Source organism: Anthonomus grandis, chromosome 5 (genome assembly GCF_022605725.1).
Source record: "Anthonomus grandis grandis chromosome 5, icAntGran1.3, whole genome shotgun sequence".
Classification (NCBI taxonomy): domain Eukaryota; kingdom Metazoa; phylum Arthropoda; class Insecta; order Coleoptera; family Curculionidae; genus Anthonomus; species Anthonomus grandis.
Window position 1 is genome coordinate 8,762,398 of NC_065550.1, and position 20,193 is coordinate 8,782,590.

The following is a 20,193-nucleotide window of genomic DNA, read 5'->3' on the forward strand; positions in this document are numbered from 1 at the left end:
CAAGTGATAAAATTTTGCTTTGTGGCTCAGACACTGTAGAAGAGAGCAAAACTCTTATAAAGGAAGTTGATCAAATTCTCAAATCTGCACGTTTCAACTTAAGAAAATGGGTTGCCAGTGACAATCAAATCCTTGACCATATTTCAAATTCGGTCTCAGGTCAAAAGATTCTCGTAGAAGACGACACTACTAAAACTCTTGGAATAACGTGGGATTCCAAAAGAGATAATCTTCAATATACCATTTCACTTCTTGACATCAATCCAGTAGGTAACTAAAAGATCTATTTTAGCAATCACAGTGCAGATTTTTGATCCAATAGGTCTTCCAACCATTATAAAGGCTAAGATCATCTTACAAAAGTTATGGCAACTAGGTCTTGATTGGAATGAAAGCATTCAAATGGATTTACATTATACATGGACAAGCTTTTGTGAGCAAATTAGCTCAATAAACGAAATTAAAATTCCCAGATTGCTTCTATGCACGAACTATGACTCAGTGGAATTTCACGCATTTAGTGACGCCTCACAAAAGGCTTATGGTGCTTGTTGTTATCTTAAGTCCTCCAACAATTTAAGTGATGTCACCTCTGAAACTGTAGCACCTCTGAAAACTCTATCATTACCGCGTCTGGAGTTATGTGGAGCATTGCTTCTTACCAGGTTATCTCGTAAAGTACTAGAGTCAATAAAGCACATAAATCTTACAAATTCATATTTTTGGACAGATTCTAGTATAGTTCTTTCATGGCTAGCCCTAGAAACTAATTAATTAAACACGTTTGTCGCTAATAGGATATCAGAAATTAAACAAACAACCTCTGCTAATCAGTGGTGTCATGTACCATCTCAATATAATCCTGCTGATGTAATTTCCAGAGGCATGGATCCTGACAAACTAAAGGAATGTATCTTTGGTGGTTTGGTCCCGAATATTTAAAATGCGATAAGCAAAAATGGCCTAATTTATCCTCTAACCCAACAACTATTATTCCAGAACTTAAAAAAAAATGTCAAACAGTTTAAACTGTATACAAACATCTTATTTTCATTGATAATTTTTCATCATTCTTTAGACTTCAGAGAACGACAGGATTTTGTTTAAGATTTATCCATAATTCCAAAACTACAGGAAAAAATGCTCGTTTCTCTGGTCCATTGTCGAAAAAAGGGCTTAATAATGCAACCATCGTACTATGTAGAATGATCCAAAATCATTACTTTTTCGACGAAATAAAAAATATTAAAACTTCAAGCTCGAAACGAAAGAGCAAACTATCTCGTCTGAATCCTTTCATTGACCCTGACGGTGTAATGAGAGTCGGAGGTCGTTTAAAGTATTCAGAATTGAATTTTAATGGCAAATATCCCATTTTAATACCCAGTAATTCATATTTCAAAACCTTAATTGTTCAGTATGAGCATTTCAGACTTTTACATGCAGGTGCTCAAACAACTTTATCTGCAATACGGGTAAATTTTTGGCCTATTAATGGTCGTCATACTGTGCAAAAGGTCATTCGCAATTGCATAACATATTTCCGATTTAATCCAACACCCCTGCAAAATAAAATGGGAGAGTTACCAAAATATAGAGTTACCCCACAAAGACCTTTTTTTGCCACTGGTGTGGACTTTATAGGTCCCTTTCTTGTGAGCGATGGGAAAACAAAAGGTAGAGTAATGGTTAAGTGCTATCTCTGTATCTTTGTATGCTTTACAACGAAAGCAGCACATTTTGAACTAGCTGCTGATTTGTCGTCTGAGTCATTCCTTAATTGCTTCAAGAGATTTATCTCTCGAAGAGGCATTTGTGCTAATCTTTACAGCGATAATAGCACCAACTTTGTAGGCGCTGAACGCGACTTAAAGAAAACCATTAAAGAAGTATCTTATGGTGATAATTTCAAAGAATTTCTAGATAGTAACCAAAAGTTTCATTTAAAACGCATAGTTGGAAACGCTCACATGACATATGAGTCACTTTTGACTGTTTTTGTACAAATTGAGGCTGTGTTGAACTCAAGGCCATTGATACCTCTTTCTAGTAACCCCAATGATCTAGCAGTTTTAACACCAGGTCATTTTTTAATCGGTCAACCGTTAACTACAATACCACAAACAGATTTAATAATCATCCCTGACAATAGAATTAATATGTACCAACGTATACAACAACAGGTTCAACATTTCTGGCGTCGATGGTCCCAAAGTTATCTGAATACTTTACAAGAAAGGTCCAAATAGGACACTTTGTTTCCTAGCATTAAGGTAGGGACTTTAGTAATCATAAAAGACGATAATACAGCTCCACTATTTTGGAAGGTCGCTCGTGTTACGGAGTGTTTTCCGGGTAAAGACGATCTTGTTCGGGTAGTGAACGTTCAAACAAACCATGGTGTCGTAAAGCGTGCAATTTCAAAAAATGTGTGTATTGCCAATAGACAATAATGACTTTGGCAAAATGTAAATATTACAGTAGGTTAGTTCAATTCAAATGTTAGGTCTATAATATTACTTTGTAAATTAACACTCATTTAATTTCTGTTATCAGTAGAGTAAGCATAGCTCTTAAGATGCACATTTTAGATTTAAGTTTGTTTTAGTAACTAAGTTATATTTATGTATAACTCTTTTTTTGTTCTCTAATATATATAAATTAAAACTTTGTTATTTTAAGGTATATGTACGTATCTTATATCTACTTATGCTGTTTTTGTTTTGAAAGTTAATCCTTTCAAAGGGGGCGGTATGTTTCGTCGTTGCATAAATAATAATCCTTAAGCGTACGATCTCATTTAATGTAAGCGCTTCGCGCGCCCTCTTTACTAATGTAGAGCCCCTCTCTTTCACATTCATTCAGTAATAAGATTTCAGCCATCATCAAAGGCAAACACATCACTTCCATTCAATAATTTGGGTAGAACTATTTATATTTTAAACATAATTTCATGTAAACCAGTAGTTACTCTCTTTAAGTATACCTTAATTGCAAAATAGTATTTTTCATTGAAAACCGAACCAGAATACGTGTGTGAATCTACATACATAATTACCAAAAACTCATTAATTTACATAAGTAAAAAAATTTACAATCATGTTCCTCTATGTGTTATGTGCTTGTGGCTGAATGCAAAAACTAAGTAACTCAAAATTTCGTGTGTATTGGGTTATCTATGTTTTAATATGCTTGAATTGAGAAGAAATTTATGCAAAAATTGGATAACTCCTAACTTTAAATTAGCGACATCTATTAGATATTGTAAAAAGTAGATAAAATAAATATGTTTCTTCTTTTTAATGCTAAAATCAGATAACTTAAGATACCCTTACAAATTTCTAAATAAAAGATCTTTTTCAAAAACAAATGTAGACATCTTAAGTCTCCTTTTTTTGTACATAAATATTAGGTCCCTATTTTAAAGCAAGTTATCATGTTATTGCAGTAAATATTTGTAATTATTTCCGTTGTTTATGTTTGCCAATGTAGACCGTTTTTAGTGAATATATAGTCCAAAATGATGTCTAGGGGTGTTAAAATGGTGAATTTAGTGCTTGAGGCAAATCCGAAAGATGAAGGTAATTGAATGTTATATAGGCGATTTATATTTCCCAATTTTTAACTCTAAAACTTGTATTTAAAAATAAGTTAGGTTAGAATTATGTTTTCTTTTCAACGGTTTTTACGTAGTTTGCTTGCGTGTTATTTTTGGGGATTTAGTCGGCTCTCACGCTAAGGCAACCAGCTATAAGCAATCTGGCAATAGGCAACACGCAATTTTACATTAAACTTGGGTTGAACCAAAAATATTACTTGTTGCAGCTATATTATTGCTATAGCGATACATGCACCGTGAAAAGCGTTAAATATTGCGGTTTTGCAAATAGTGCTGTGAGAAGTTTGCGCATTAGACTGTTAGTACTGATACTGATAGTACTTATTTTATTTTATTTTATTTATTTATATTATTAAAAAGGCGTAAAATATTTGCGCCGTTCCAGGTTTTTATAAAATTTTTTGTATAGATAGTGAAAATTCTTGTGTCTTTGGAGTCGTCGAATGACATAATGGTCAGAGAATTCTGGCAATACTGTTATTGTTTTACTGTGACAGGGAACTTAAATAATATTGCATATTGCCTATTAACATTTTCCAATTGCTTATTGGTGTGCCTTAATGTGAAAGCCACCTTATAGAGGAAAAATTTGTGAGATTTTATTATTTAAAAAACTCTTAACTGCTTTAATTTTTTTTAAGTGACTGAAATTAGTACTTATATGATTAAAATTTGCAATTTACATTTTAAGAATTAATGCGTAACATGATGCGTAAGGTGAGTAAAGATATTGGACATAACTAAATAAATGGTAAGGCCTCATGCTTTTTTTATTAAATTGATGAAAAAATAAGTACCGATTTAATATGCAAGTATTTTAAATTCTAGATTCGATGAACCGATCTTTAACGACTATCGGAAACCAATGTGAATCTAAAGAAAACTTGGATTTTAATACTAATTTTGGTACTGAAGGCAACCTACTAAATAGACTTTCTTCAAATGGAGACGAGTGTCAAATCAAAGATACATTAATAGCTGGCCCGCGTCATGATTCATTAGTACAAGCATCTGCTGAGGAAGTTATATTATTAGGTAGATGCAAATTTTTTCTAGTGTTAGTATTCTAATTTTTTTTATTGTAGATTTTATAGCCAATCAAGATGAATAATATCTGCAAGATTTTGGCGAAATTAATTGCGTTAACAGCCCTACTGAATTTTCTTTAGATGAGGTCAATAATTCCATGCAGGGATCGGATCATGAGATAACTGAAGAAACGTTTAATGTAGACCAGCTTGAATTAAATCATGGTAATGTGAATGAAGAAACCGTTGAGGAGGAGCCATTGGGTATAATATTATACTAGTAATAGCAACTATCATGCAATATTAAAAATTCTGTGTTTTAGATAACTGCACGTTAGCAGGGAACTCTGATTATGAAAAGAAAAAAGATGAAAGCTTTAGCGATTTTTCCCCAGACAATTCTGAATATCTTCCTAGCACCAGTTCTTCAGATTCGGAGGAAGATACAGTATCTAATGAAGGAGAAGGTATTAGTGAAAATAATTTAATTGGAATGGAGGAACATCCAGAAGTAACTAGTAAACCTCGGAGGAAAAGAAAAAGGCCAGAATTGTGGAAAAGAAATATTAGGAAAAAAAACAGAGATGAGGGAAAAAAATATGAATCAGTTAAAAGCGTTATAAAACCTGCTGCTAAAATGGGTGGTCCCTGCAAAAAATCTTGTCGGCTCAAATGTTTTGATGTCCCTGAGGCTCAACGGCTTCAAATCTTTAACGCATACTATGGGCTGGGCAACTACTCGCGCCAACGAGATTTTATTCTCTCAAAAAAAAAAATAAAAAAAAATTAGAACAACTCAGCACGAATCTAAAAGGAAGTATTCAATCAGCTATTTTCTTCCCGTTGATGGAAAAAGAAGAAAAGTATGCAAGCCCATGTTTTTGAGTACTTTAGGTATAAAAAAAGGCGTTGTTGACATTGCTATGGCAAAGCGATCCAACGAAAATATTTCAGCTTCTGATGGCCGAGGAAAGGGAAAGGGTAAAACCTTGAATCCTACTTTAGTTCAAGACATAAAGTCACACATAGAAAGTTTTCCATGTGTTCCCTCTCATTATTGCAGAGCTGATATTGAACGAAAATATTTGGATTCTTTTTTAAATTTGCCTACAATGTATAGGATGTATGTCCAGTGGTGTCGAGAAAATGGAAGGCCAGAAGCAAAGTTATCGACCTATCGAAATATTTTTAAGGATAACTATAATTTAGGATTTCATCGGCCAAGAAAAGACCAGTGTCGAATCTGTGTGGCTTTTAATAATAAATAAAATATAGCTGATGAGGAGGCAAATGATTTTAAAGTACATCAACAATTAAAAGAATCCGCCAGAGAGCAAAAACGTACGGACAAAGAAATTGCCGTTACCAATGATCAAATTGTCAGTTGCAATTTTGACTTGCAACAAGTTTTACTTAGTCCTAGTGACCCCACGAACAATGCCTTATTTTACAAACGTCGATTAGCCACTTATAACTTTACAATTTATAACGTTGGTAACAGAAAAGGAGACTGTTTTATGTGGCACGAGGGCCAAGGAAGTAGAGGTAGTTGTGAAATAGCGAGTTTTTTATTTAGATATTTTAAATCCCTGCCAAATTCTGTAGAAGAAATAAGGTGTTTTAGTGATAGATGTGGTGGACAAAACCTTAACAAGTACGTTGTTGCAATGTGCATGCATGCAGTACAAGTAATAGGCAATTTAAAAACGATCCATCTAAAATTTTTGACACCTGGTCACAGCGAAATGGAGTGCGACTCAATGCACTCCGCTATAGGCACTGAATTTAAAAGGGTTGATAAAGCACTGTGGCCAGGCGATTGGAAGACTATTGCCAGAAGTGCAAGGAAAAGGGGAGATCAGCCCTATGCAATTCATGACATTCAGGGCAATGATTTTTTTGATTGGAAGGCATTTGCCAATAGCCAGTTGACCATGAGAAAAACAGATATTAATAATGAGCCTGTTTCATTTCAAAAGCTCTGCTGGTTTCGCTTTAGAAAGGAAAATGCTTACCAATATGAGTGCAAAGAGTCTTTTGGTGAAGCTAACTTTAGACAGGTGGTTTGTAAAAAAAAAACTTTACGTAGGCAGTCAATCAATATTCTACCTTGTTATCCACAGGGCCATCCCATAACTGAGCAAAAATATAATGACCTAATGTCATTGTTTTCTACAAACCCACCAGCATTAAGTCGTGATTATTTTGATTTTTACCATAACTTACCCCACGGTAGGAGGGAACAAGAAGAAGATGATTAATCACAGCAATTTTGTTTACTTTACGCAACCATAAAAGGATAAAACTTTTAATTTACGTTATTTTAATTATGTATTCTGCCTCTCTTTCACGTACAGGTACATACAAAGAGGGAAAAAAAATTAGTGCAAAAAGTAGATATCTTTAGTTTTATTTTTAAATATATTTATTTTTCCTTGCATAATACATATATATATATATATATATATATATATATATATATATATATATTTAATTTTGTACTAAATGTAATTTTTTTTTCATCATAATAAAAAACTTACAAAAAAATTAAGCTATTTTATTAAATACATTTACTGCAGAGCAGTTCTAATTATATCGCTTATAATGTTTTGCCCATTTTCTCGAAACTATCAAAAAATAGTTGTCTAGTTTTTGCATTCAGCCGACGATATATTGGATGTTAAGAAATTTAAAAGAGAATTAAAGTCGCTTTTATTGGCTAAGGCATATTATAACCTTGATGACTTTTTTAATGATAGGTTTTAACCTTGGACATGTTGGAAAGTTTTTTTTTCCTTTTTCTTCTCTAGTTTTGTCAACAACAGTTTGTTTACCTTTATTTAGTAATTGATTGTTTTATTTAGTTATCTATAATTCAAGTATGTTCAAAAAGTTTTGTCTTCTGTTTAATTTTGTTCATTGTTTTGTCAATTTTTGAAATTGTATTTTTGTTTTGTTTTTTTAGCTTGTAGGAAGATTATTCTTACGTAATATAGCACATTTTCTTTCTTTCTTTCTTACATAATAAAGGGCATCATCAGACTTATAGAAAAACCTAATTTTTCTCTCCAAATTATAAGACCTAAAAAGAACACTTACCGAACGTTCAACACAACATTCACAATAAAGACATTTATTAACTAGCACAAAACTAACAGTTATTAAAATATAAGTAAGTTGGATGGCTAGTGACATCTATAAATAAATAAATAAAATACATAAATCAAATACTGACAAGAATCACAGATTCTTCACACTCACTTTCACCTAAAGTTGAATATTAATTCTATGTTAAAATAACAAAAATAGATGGCATTCGGTATTACACAATACTACATGATTAAATAAAATTATTGGTCTAGTATATTGTTAAAAATAACGTGCGAACTATACACCTATTGATCATTTACACAATTAAAATAAGGACTTTTTAGGGCTTTGCTCATCTCAAGGGATTCTAAAAGATCAATTTTTTTACCCTTATCACATGCATGTAGTAATTTCAAATGTTTATTTTTTGAATGTTTTTCGGCCAATGATTGGCAAAAGCAGATTTGGAAATAGTTATGTATATTTTAACGCTGTTATAATAGAATGTGCTAATTAAATATTGTTTATATTTTCATTCTATTTGTATGAAGAAATAAAGTAAAAAAAGTTTTCCCCCGTCTCGGAGGTTGCATACCATTGCGCGGACCTTAATGCGCTATCGATCACTGAACGATTTACCCACCCTTACATTTTAGCACAATAGTTTCGGAACACCCTGTATATCTGAAAACACTGGCAATAAAAGATATAGGCGCCTTATCTGCATTTTCTTAATCCCCAGATGAATATTTTTAAGTCTTATTTAAACCAGATTAAAAATACCGTCTTATTAGAACCCGATGACTAAAACGGTTTTGAGAAAAATAGATTAATTAATTCGAATTTCTTCTTAAAAAAATATACCCTTTTTAAAAAACAATATTGTGTAAAATACCTAGGGCCTAAACTGATAATCGTAAAACATTTAATAAATAAATAATGATTAACATACGTTTATTAACGAAAATACACAATAAAAAAAAAAAACTTTTCATTCCGGTTTTCTTCTATTCCATTTTTAAAAAGTTAAAATCTATTCTCATTTAGATATTCGATTTAGTGGGATATTTAATAATAAGAATTTTCCCATTGCTTCGTATAGGTTTATTTTTGTTTCAACAAAATTTAAATATTTTCTTTATTTTTGACGCATGCATTTATTGTCTGGCCGATCTAGCTTTAATTGTGTCGCATTGTTTTCAATCAAAACGTTAAAGGATATGTAGATTTGGGATTATACCCAAACATACATCATCTAAAAACGTTTTGATTAATTGTTATTTGAATCTAAGCTGGACAAAAGCTTCACTGGGTCCCAGCGATATATATAAAAATAAAGCTATGAGCTATAAGGAAATCAGAAGTTTAAGAAATCAAGAAGCTGTTTAGCAGTGTTAAATTTAGACATCAGTTTAAATGGCCGACAAGCCAGTGTTATGAGTTAAAAGTGTGTGTCTTATGCTCAAATTTTGCAAGCATAAACTAGACTTAATTCTAAAACTAAAACACGCAAAAGTATTAGGTCGATCTTTATATGTTCCAAAGTTATAAGTCTCATTTCTCGGGTCTGTTTTGTTTCACACTGTTTTTTTTTAAATCAAGGTGGTTGTGCGATGTCGCTTATAGCAATGTTACTTAAAGCAATTTTTAGTACAATTTGTACTGTAAATATCACATGTGTGTTCACCTCTAAGTGTTAAGTAATCACTGTATGCAGATACGCATCTTATTTCTGGTTATTGCAACATGAATGCACGTAATGTTGTTGGCGAGAATCGTCCGAAACAGCGTTCACTCGAATATAGAGGGTGTCCCAGCGAAAACGAAACAGAGGTATTTTTGGTTCTGAATATAACTGCCAAATTTGAAGTGGCTAAAATTTTTTATCCGGATATGACAGCTTGTCAAAATTGTAGAAACAGCGAAAATGAAAAAGGTATTTTGAACTCTGTTTTGGATAATATTTTTAAAAGAATAAGGAAGTCCTAATTTCAAAGGGGTCACTTATTAATTAAGAGGCCACCCTAATACCTGGAACCCTTTACGAGGGGTTGAAAGCACCCCTTAAATCTTAAATAGAAAAAGGGGTCGTGTCATTCCTTATTTTGAAGGCCTTTTTACTCTGAATTTAAATATAGTTATATATTTATTATATCTTGTGGATATAAAAATAGCAAGAAATACAATCTTTACTGCCAGTAAAAGTGGAGAGATAAGAAATACCTACCCTTTTACTTTTGTGTCTTTTAAATAAAACAAGTTTATTTAAATTACGTCAATTTATTAAATGTTCAAATTGTGCCCCGCCTACTTCCATGCAGGAATACAGGTTTTGCTCAAAACGATGCCTGGCGTTTTGTAGAACTTCAGGTGTTATCATCTGACACTCATTTATAATTCTCTGGCGTAAGTCTTCTAGGGTGTCTGGTTGGGTAGCGTAAACTTTTGTTTTTAAATGCCCCCATAAAAAAAAATCTAATGGGGTTAAATCGGGTGACCTAGCTGGCCATTCCATAAAAGGTCCTCTCCTTCCAATCCAATGATCAGGAAATATCTCATCAAGATATTGCCTCACACCAGCAGCATAATGTGGAGGCGCTCCGTCTTGTTGGAAAACGACTTGATCATCATCAGAATGATTTCCGCCTTCTATTATTTCTACTATTCTTGGATATACGGCATTTTCCAAGAGATCTCGGTACATTTCTCCATTCAAATTTCCGGGCAGAAAAAACGGACCAACAATGGAGCCGCCTAAGATTCCCGCTCAAACATTTAACTTCTCAGGGAACTGGGTATGAACTTCACGAAACTGGCCCGGATTTGCATTTGACCAGTAGCGGCAGTTATAACGATTTACGTTGCCATTAAGAAAAAAAGTATATTCATCTGAAAAGCAAATGTTGTAAATAAGACGCGGATTAACAGTTATCATATCACTAAGCGATTCACAAAATTGCACTCGTCTGTCAAAATCGTCCTCATTCAGTTCTTGCACCAGATGAATTTTGTATGGAATTTATTATGCTTAAGTATCCTATGAACACTACTTTTGCTTACTCCTGTACTCGTCGCCAATTTTCTGACACTTATTCCTGGCTCGGCATCAAGTTGACCTAGGACAGTTATTTGCATTGCTTCATTGACAACAACAGCATTTTGAACCTCACGCTTTTTATTTAATACACTGCCAGATTCCCTAAATTTAGCAACTATTTCTAGAACGTATTTTCTGTTGACTCGTTTTTCTGGATGAAGGTTATTAAATTCTTGTATCGTTCTATTGGCACAATTGTTATGCCAAAAGAAAAACTCTATCATGTCAACCCTCTCTGCAGTAGAATAAACCATTGCTAACAGTGTTTCAACACGTAAAAGACTGGGTAATAATTTCAAACTATTTAACTATAAACTATAGCAATCTAAATAAATTCTTCAGATACTTGTGTTTGCATTTTATTTGGTATTTTGTTTTTATTTATGATATGCTGATAAGGTGTAATAACAATAATATTAACAATACTAATAAATTTTTAATCATGTTTTAATGATCCAATAAAAAAAATTGTAAGAAAGGGTTTCAGGCATAAAGGTTTATTTAAAGCATTTTTTCCAGAATTTTATTTGGCTTTCATATCCAGAAGAAATCCATCAGTCACTCAGAAGTCACCATTTAAATTTAAACTAAAAACGCTTTCAACATAAGGTATAACACGATCCCTCTTTCTGTTTAAGATTTAAGGGGTGCTTTCAACCCCTCGTAAAGGATTCCAGGTATTAGGTAGCCTCTTAATTAATAAGTGACCCCTTCGAAAAATAGGATTTCCTTGTTCTTTTAAAAATATTATCTAAAAAAAGAGTCCATAATACCTTTTTCATTTTCGCTGTTTCCACAATTTTGACAAGCTGTTTTATCCAGAGAAATAGTTTTAGCCACTTCAAATTTGGCAGTTATATTCAGAATTAAAAGACCTTTAAAATAAGGTATCATACGACCCCTCTTTCCATTTAGGATTTTAGGGGTGATTCCACCCCCTCGAAGGAGGTTGCTGGTATGAGGGTGCCTTGGTAAGGAAAAGTTGTCCCCCTCAAAAATAAAATCGACGTGTCCGAGATTTTTGAAAAAAAAAATTTTTTTCATACCGAAAATAGCTCTGTTTCGTTTTCGCTGGGACACCCTGTATATACGATACGATATTATACGATCGTTTTAATTTCCACTTAACGAATGGGAAAAACACTACAATTGATGAATTGAAGATTTGTCAATTAAGATAAATTTTTATTTGGGATACGAGTTTGAAAATGTGTATACACTATTTTATAACTTTTGAAGGGATAAAGATCGACCTACCACTTTTGTGTTTTTAGTTTTAAAATTAAGTATAACTTATGCTCTGATAATTTGAATATAATGATATGGAATACCCTGTATATGTATGTATAGGTATATGTATGTACTTATGGTTGCTACTTGATGATTCCAATTGACCCATCAACCAAATTTACCCTTCCGCTTCAGCTATAAATTAATATATATTTGAATTACTTTTTTGACAACTATCCAACTAGGGGCTTCTGTAAGAGTATAGCGTATACAATACTTATTATATTACAAACTTAAACCAGGGTAAATGAAGGAAAATTATTATATATAATTTTTCTGATTAGAACTATATATTAATTTATTTATTTACGGGATGTCCCGGGATTATATCCTAACCCTAAATGTATATAATTATTCTGCCATCAACAAATATATTAATAAGATATATAATAAACTTAATCTATTAAATATCCAATTTTTCTATAAATCAACAATATATCTATCTAAATGTATATTAATATGTAGCAGCCCAAGATATACAAATAAGATAAAGCTTCCAGAAAAATTTAAACACAAACTAACCTTGGCCAAAAAAAATGAATACAGCAATATATAGTCTCAGACTATATATCACTCAGACACCTTTTAAGTTTTGAAAGCTTTAAATCCACACAAGTCAAAAGCCTGATTAAATCTATTTCCCAGCCGGTGGAGTCGATTAATTGGACAAAATTTACCATAGTTTGTATGGTCACATTCAACCAGAAAAGGGGACGTCTCTCTAAGGACTCTGGTATTGCACCTAAAGTTTATCCGCGATAACAATTCAGGGCAATCAATAGCATTATTAATCAACTTGTGAAGAAATATCATATCACACCTAGTTCGATAGTCCTCAAGAGAAGTCATATTTAGCCTTGATTTAAGTTCCAATAAAGACTGATCTCGTACATTTAATCGCCAGGCACAAGTACTGAGAAATTTATTTTGGACCTTGTCAAGACTGTAAATATGGTTAGCATAATAAGGAGACCAGACTATGGAAGAATAAGACATGAAACTACGAAAAGTGTAAGATATAAAACTCTGAAGGAAGCTACTGAGAAGTCTTGAGTATTTCTAGTTATAAAACCAAGAGTACGAAGGGCTTTACTAGACAAACTATCTATATGGGGTATGAAAGTCAGGGAACTGTCAAACAACACCCCCAAATCTTTAATTAGCGATACTCTTGAAAGTATATTACCATTTATGTGGTAGTCAAATAGGACAACTTTTCTAGATTTAGTAAAAGAAATGATAAAACACTTATCCTTATTAAGATGTAAGCCATTTGAGACAGACCAATTGTATAGAGAATCTATGTCTGATTGTATCATCAGGCAATCAGACAAGTTTAAAATATGTAAAAATAGCTTCGGGTCGTCTGCAAATAATAGGAATTGGCAAAATTTGATAATACTAAAAATATCGTTAATAAATTAAAGAGTAGAGTCCCCAAATGGGACCTCTGAAGTGACCAAAATAGGAACTGAAAGTAAACCCCTTACATTAACAAATTGTATTCTTTTAAGTAGGTAACTATTTAGCCAAGAAAGAAACCACTTAGGGAAACCATAGCATCTTAATTTAACTGTGTCAAAGGCCTTCGAGAAATCAGTATAGATGGAGTCGACCTGATGACCCTTTTCGAAAGCCCTGACAATGAAGTCATGATATAATATAAGCTTTGTAGAAGTAGATTTACCCTGCCTAAACCCATGTTGCTCGTTGATCAAGAGACCTCTACAATGCCAAGTAAGATATTTGTTCACGATAAGCTCAAAAAGCTTAGGGATAGCAGGTAACATAACAATGGGCCTGTAATTTTTTATATCATCCCTGTCACCATTTTTAAATACACGAGTTATAAAGCTGTCACGCCATTTCTAAGGGAAAGTTTGTAATTTTAAAGACAAATTAAATAATGTACACAAAGGTCTAGACAAACTATAAACACATCTTTTTAGGAAATAGGTAGGGACATTATCAGGACCATAACTCAGTTTGTCCCTAAGACCAAATATAGATTCAAAAACCTCAGACAGGATGAACTGGATAAAAGGCATGTCGACAGAATTTGCTACAGGAAAATTAAAGTTAGGGAGATCAACCTCATCACAGTGATAAACACTAGAAAAATAGGTAGAAAATAAGTTTGCAATATCCTCCTCCGAATCTGCTGAAATACCATGTAAATGCATAGCATTTGGGATACCATGACTTTCATTAAGGGAGTTAATATGATTCCAAAATTGTGTGGTGTCAGATTGAATTGACTCATTTAAGGTAGCAATGTAAGATATAGAGCATTACTCAGTATGAACTTTACATTGAGTACGTAGGTTAGCAAACAGGATATAATCTTCAGCTAAGTTAATACTTTTGAATTTAGCATGAGCAGTCTTTTTTGATAAAATAAGATTCCTTAATTCTGGGGAAAACCAACCAAGGAAATCTGGAAGGTTTATATATTTTTTGGGGTACATAGAGTGAGATTGCATATAAAACTACTTCATAAGTGTGTATAACTCATAGTGAATAACTTCACTGAATTATCGATGTCTGAATCATCAAAAATACTAATTCAGTCCACTAAAGAAAAATAATCATTCAAACTTACAAAATCAGCATTTTTAAAATCAAGATAAGTTGTACTATAATCCAACATGTACACACATATAAAATACACCATGATTGTTTGGAATAATGTTAAATTGTCTCATATTTAGATAAGAAAATGATTCAAAAACTATTTTGGCTGGATAGGTCAGTGCGCCCTTAACTAATAGACCATCTGCAATTGAGTAATTTCAAGTGGCTAAGGGTAAATTGTAATCTCCAAATAGAAATACAGGTATATTGGGAAAACTGTCCTTAATACTTTCAACTGCTGAGCAATGGGTACGGTAGACTTCTTTTGAAGAATTTGGAGGAATGTAAACACAACCCAAAATATTAGATAGCTCACTATAATCCACTTGAATAAAAATGTGCTCCACATTTAAGATATCAGTCTTGAGTTGTTTGACTTTAAATTTATTGTGTACTAACATTAATACTCCATCACCCCGTTACTTAGTACTAGTTAAGGAATTGCGATCTAGCCTAAAAATCTGATATTCAGAATTAGCTAATTCATTGTCTGAGTAATGTTGATTTAGGCAAGTTACAATCAAAATAATGGCATAATAATCACATTGCAATATGGCACAACGAAGTTGATCAAGTTAAGTACCAATGCCACCCAGATTCTGAAAATAAATAGATATGGAGGTTAATGTGTTCGGTTTTTTGGTAGTGGCTTTTTGGTAATAGATGGAGCCTATTCTTATGATACCATCAAGTCTGTTTCGCCTTTTCATTGCATTCTTTACCAAATTTGAGTGTTTAGTTACCACTTTAATTGACATATTCCTGCCTTCAGAAGCCTGGCCTACTCGTAAAGCCTTTAAATTATCATCCTGTGCGAAGGCAACATTTGTTAAGCTTGGGGCGAGTACAACATTGTCATTGTCAATTCTTTCTTGCATACTGCTACTTCCAGATTCAGGAACACCATAAACCATTAGATTTATGATATATTTTTTCCCCTTAATTTACAGTTGATTTTAAACTATAATATATAAACGATAACGTTATCCAGCATTTTTTAAAAAAATAGTATAACATTTTTAATATATTATTGCATTATACTTATCTAGATACTTATGACGTGAAAACAATTGAATTATGTTATCAAAAAATCAGCTGCAAATATTTGTTTTCTTCTCTACTTATTCTAAGGCTCCAAATATTTAAGTTTTAGAGATTACGATAATCACATAATGGTCCAGTTCAGTAATCAAGAAATGACAGATATGCATTTCGTTTACGAAATGGCTCTGGGTAACGCTCGACTAGCACGACGGTTGTGTGGTGATTGATTTCCACACCGCTCCTGGCCTAATGTACAAACTTTCATCAACACAAATTGTAGGAAGAGCTGCAAGTGTAAAAACTATCCAAAACGAAGAAACTCTGCTTAATATAATCAAAGAGGACCCTATTTGATGATTGATTACATAATTATTTAAATTACAGTTTCAAGACTAATCACATTTTTCATTTACCTTGATACTTAAAAAGTCTAACACAGAGATACCAAATTCAAAAAAGTAGTTCATTTTTCTCAAAGAGACCTCTTAATAATAAAACTTCAGAGATTGGAAGGACACAAAACTTGATTACACGTCTTAGGGCGAAACACGTGTAATCGTTTTTTTTTTAAATAAACATAATTTGAGACCATTGACTTTGTGTCCCTCCAATCTCTGAATTTTTAGAGATACCAAATATTTACCATTCTCTAATTTCGTCTTCAATATCCTCCAGCAATCCTGGTGCGACAACTCTCAAAATTCTGGCTTTCTCATCATCTATAGCCTTAATATATTCCTTAATTTTTTCATCCCTATACTGCCTACGCTTCTCTAAATTTGCTTCCATTATATCAAATTGTTCTCTCGACTTCCAACTTGGCTCATTCATGCCTAAGAAGTAATGTATTATAACCATAATAAGTAATTGTATTGCATATTACCTATTAATAATCTCCGTTTGTTTTCATTAAATTTCATAATATTTCTATCATGGTACCCTCTCCACAATTTTTGAATTTGTGTTGCTGCTGCTCCAGAGATTTCTGGATCTATTGGCTTTGTTGGTTCTTTTTTAAATCCTGGCTGGCGCTATAAATATATTAATTGAAAGAGTTACGATTCTCCAAACGTAAATATTTTTACCATAGCTTGATGTCTCATATAAATAAGGTTTTTTTCATAAAAATACAATCGATCTTGTCTAGCTCTTTCCGCAGTTTGAATCATAATTATTGATTTATGTATTCTTTCTTCTAGTGCAATTTTTTCTTTCTCTTCCAGAGTTAAACTATCTTGCTTGTTCGCTTCCGAACTAAAGTAGATATTATCTTAAACTTTATAACCAATGAGAACCTATTATCTTTGAACTTACGCTCTTGGTTTCAAACTACTCTTTATGGTTTTACCTTCTTCGGCTGCCACAGAAATACTTTTCTTAGCTTCTTCATCTTGTTGTTGAGGATTTTTATTTTCCAATTGAACTTCATCTTTAGAAGGATTGGTGTCAAATACTACCGATTTTGTTGGTTTGCCTTTAAGTTCGTTATTGACTTCTGTATCTGAAATTATAACAGTAGGAACTGGTGGTTCAAAAATACGCTCTCCTTTCTACAAAAAAAATATATATATCTATAATTAAATAAATTAGATTAACTAATCAGATGTCACCTTTATTCTTTGAATCATATCTTCAATATTCACTGGTCTATGATGAAATAAGCAAGGATGTAGGATTTCAACATCGTAAGGAATAAGCTTTAGTTCAACTAAGGTGCCATCAATGCAATGATATTCAGATAAACTAATTTTTCTCAACTCATCATTAAATTCATTAAGCCGAATGCAGGCGGAATCAACAAGTTTTTTAGCTGCCATTCTTTTTTGGGGCTGTAATGGATATAGTAAAATAAAATATATAGTAAAAACATAATCCGTAAGTAACTGAAATGTTAAAACAACAAAGTTTTAAAACAAAGTTATACAAAAGCTTTAGGTTTTACGGGTTGGTGAAATTTATAAAACAATTATTAACATAATTCTAGATATTTTTTTATTTGAAATGACTTTATTTCTAGAAGTCTCAGATGTTTTATAAATTATCCTGGCAGTTTCTTCTCACCCTTTTTCTGACCTTCTCATAGAACCCTATTTTTAGAAAGGATTCTAAGCTTCAGCGACCGTAGTAGTTTTTATCACATTTTTTTAAGTTTAAATTTCCTAAATGAGCTAGTGGCCAGGATTTGACTTTTGTAAATAACGTACCCCCTTTCCTATGGAAATTTGCACGTATTTATAAAGCTTTAATATTCTTATCCTTATATATGTATATTGCAATAATATAACTTACTACTATACGTCCATTTTATACTAACAGTAAATAGGATAGAAATCTTAATACTTAAGAGTTTTATCCCTTACTATCTTATTACTTGGAATCATATGTAATAGTATTTCTATATAATTTTTAATTCATTCTTGATTTTCGAAGATGTCTGCTTGGTTGCTATTAGCACAAGAAAAGACTGTATACAATACAGGATCATTCGTAACCTACTGTTCATACTTGTGTTATGTGTATATGGAACTGGATGTTTAAATTGATCAGTTCTCGCGATGATACAAAACTTGTTCACTTTTTTCTTCTTTTAGAGCTTAATAAGTTTTACATTAATGTTGCACACGAATACTCCTGATACAACATAACCTTCTAACAGTAGGTTCAACAAATTCACAAATGGAAGCTCTTAATTGTGAGACAGCATGTACATACATCTTTCTGCTATATTATAGCTGCTCATAGAGTGGCATAGACATGTTTACTGTTACAATAAACATAAACTATTTCTACCCATGCAAAGAAAAAATACTATAAAGATCTTAAATTTTAAAAATACCGTATTTTTTAACTTTTCATTATTTTGAATTGATATGATTTTTATTGTTATTATTATTATTATTATTAGTATTACTATTATTATTATTAATATTTTCTAATATTTACAAAGAATAGAATTTTTTTAGTACTATTGACGTCTTTTTATAATTTAAAGTATTATTTACTTACATAAAATCATACTTATAATTACATTGACTACATATACCATATATAACAAATACCATAAGTCATATATTGTAAATCAGGAATTTCTTTAACTTTGTATTTAGTTGAGGTCCAATATTGCCTTTATTTCAGTCTATTTACCTTTTACATCAGTTTTTAATAGATCGAAAATATATTACCATATCAACGAGTAATAGAAGTTAAAAAAAATATATTGAGTACACAAATTGAGTATCCGTAAAAAATATTTTATAGTTTAATATTTCTATGATATATTAAACTATAAAATATTTTTTACGGATATTATTTTAAATATTTCTATAATAAAACAAACGAAAGAATAATTTGTTTATATAGAAAGTGTCAACATTTTCTAATATTGTCAAAGTTTTTTTTTTTAATATTGAACGAAAAAAGTGAGGCCTTGAATAAATAATTAAAAATAATAAATATAAGTAGACATAATATTTTATATATTTATTTTATATACAGGTTGGAAAATCGATCATTTTGCATAGAGAGGTATATTATGCATAGGAGGCGAAATATGGTAACGCGTACGAAATGCATGCGTTTGTGCGCACGAAATGCGTGTTGTTTTTCAGTACAACGTTAGTAAGCGTCTGATTTTGATTAATACAACTGTATTACTTCCAATCAAATTTCGCAAAATATTAGGTAAAAATTCAATATACTCTGATAAAAGTAGAAAAATTTAAACACTATACAAGAATAACATTATAGCTCCTAAAAATAAACTTAATCCAAAATATTTTTACTGAAGGCTCAAACAGACTTCTTTGGCTAAACAATAAATTAACCCATCATAAAAACTACTTCGTACTTTCAAAAGAATTTTTGGAAATATGGAATTTCTCCATTTTTCCAAAAATACTCCTCTAAATTTGTTGGCCTACTAAATTTATGTTTGTAAATAGTCGCTTTGAAATAATCCCAAAAATAAAAGTAATTTGGCACATGCCAAATCTGGAGGTCATTTAAAGCCGCCAGTTCCAATATTAAGACGGTTTGAAAAAAGTTGTTAAAAATTATTTCACCATAACCGCATTATGAGCAGGACAGCCGTTTTGTTTAAAATGAACCGATCCCAGTTTAAAATCGGAGAGATCGTAAATAACAGGAAGACCTTGTTTTTGCAGCAGCTCAAGGCATTATTGGGTGTTTAAAGGATCATCAATAAAAAATTGCCCTATTATATGGTCGCCCAAACATACAGTTTTTGAGGATACTGAGTAGCAAATTAAAAACTTCTGTGCTAATTCTTCCGAGACCAATATCAAACAATAGAAGGATTGTATTTCCCACGTAATGGAAAAGAAGATTCATCTGAAAGTAGAATATTTCGTGAATTTCTTTTTATTTTCATT

The 20,193-nt window shown here is 31.9% G+C and overlaps 1 protein-coding gene across 1 annotated transcript in view; it reads right to left on the minus strand.

Moving 5' to 3' along the window:
* LOC126736453 (IQ and AAA domain-containing protein 1-like) overlaps positions 1-20,193 on the minus strand; it is a 76,062-nt gene that overhangs the window by 51,790 nt on the left and 4,079 nt on the right. The window contains exons 2-6 of the mRNA XM_050440805.1: positions 17,413-17,631; positions 17,117-17,352; positions 16,888-17,056; positions 16,686-16,833; positions 16,446-16,635 (exon numbers count right to left, since the gene is read on the minus strand). Of these exons, the coding sequence (XP_050296762.1) occupies positions 16,446-16,635; positions 16,686-16,833; positions 16,888-17,056; positions 17,117-17,352; positions 17,413-17,631 (962 nt within the window). The remainder of the gene's footprint in view (positions 1-16,445; positions 16,636-16,685; positions 16,834-16,887; positions 17,057-17,116; positions 17,353-17,412; positions 17,632-20,193) is intronic.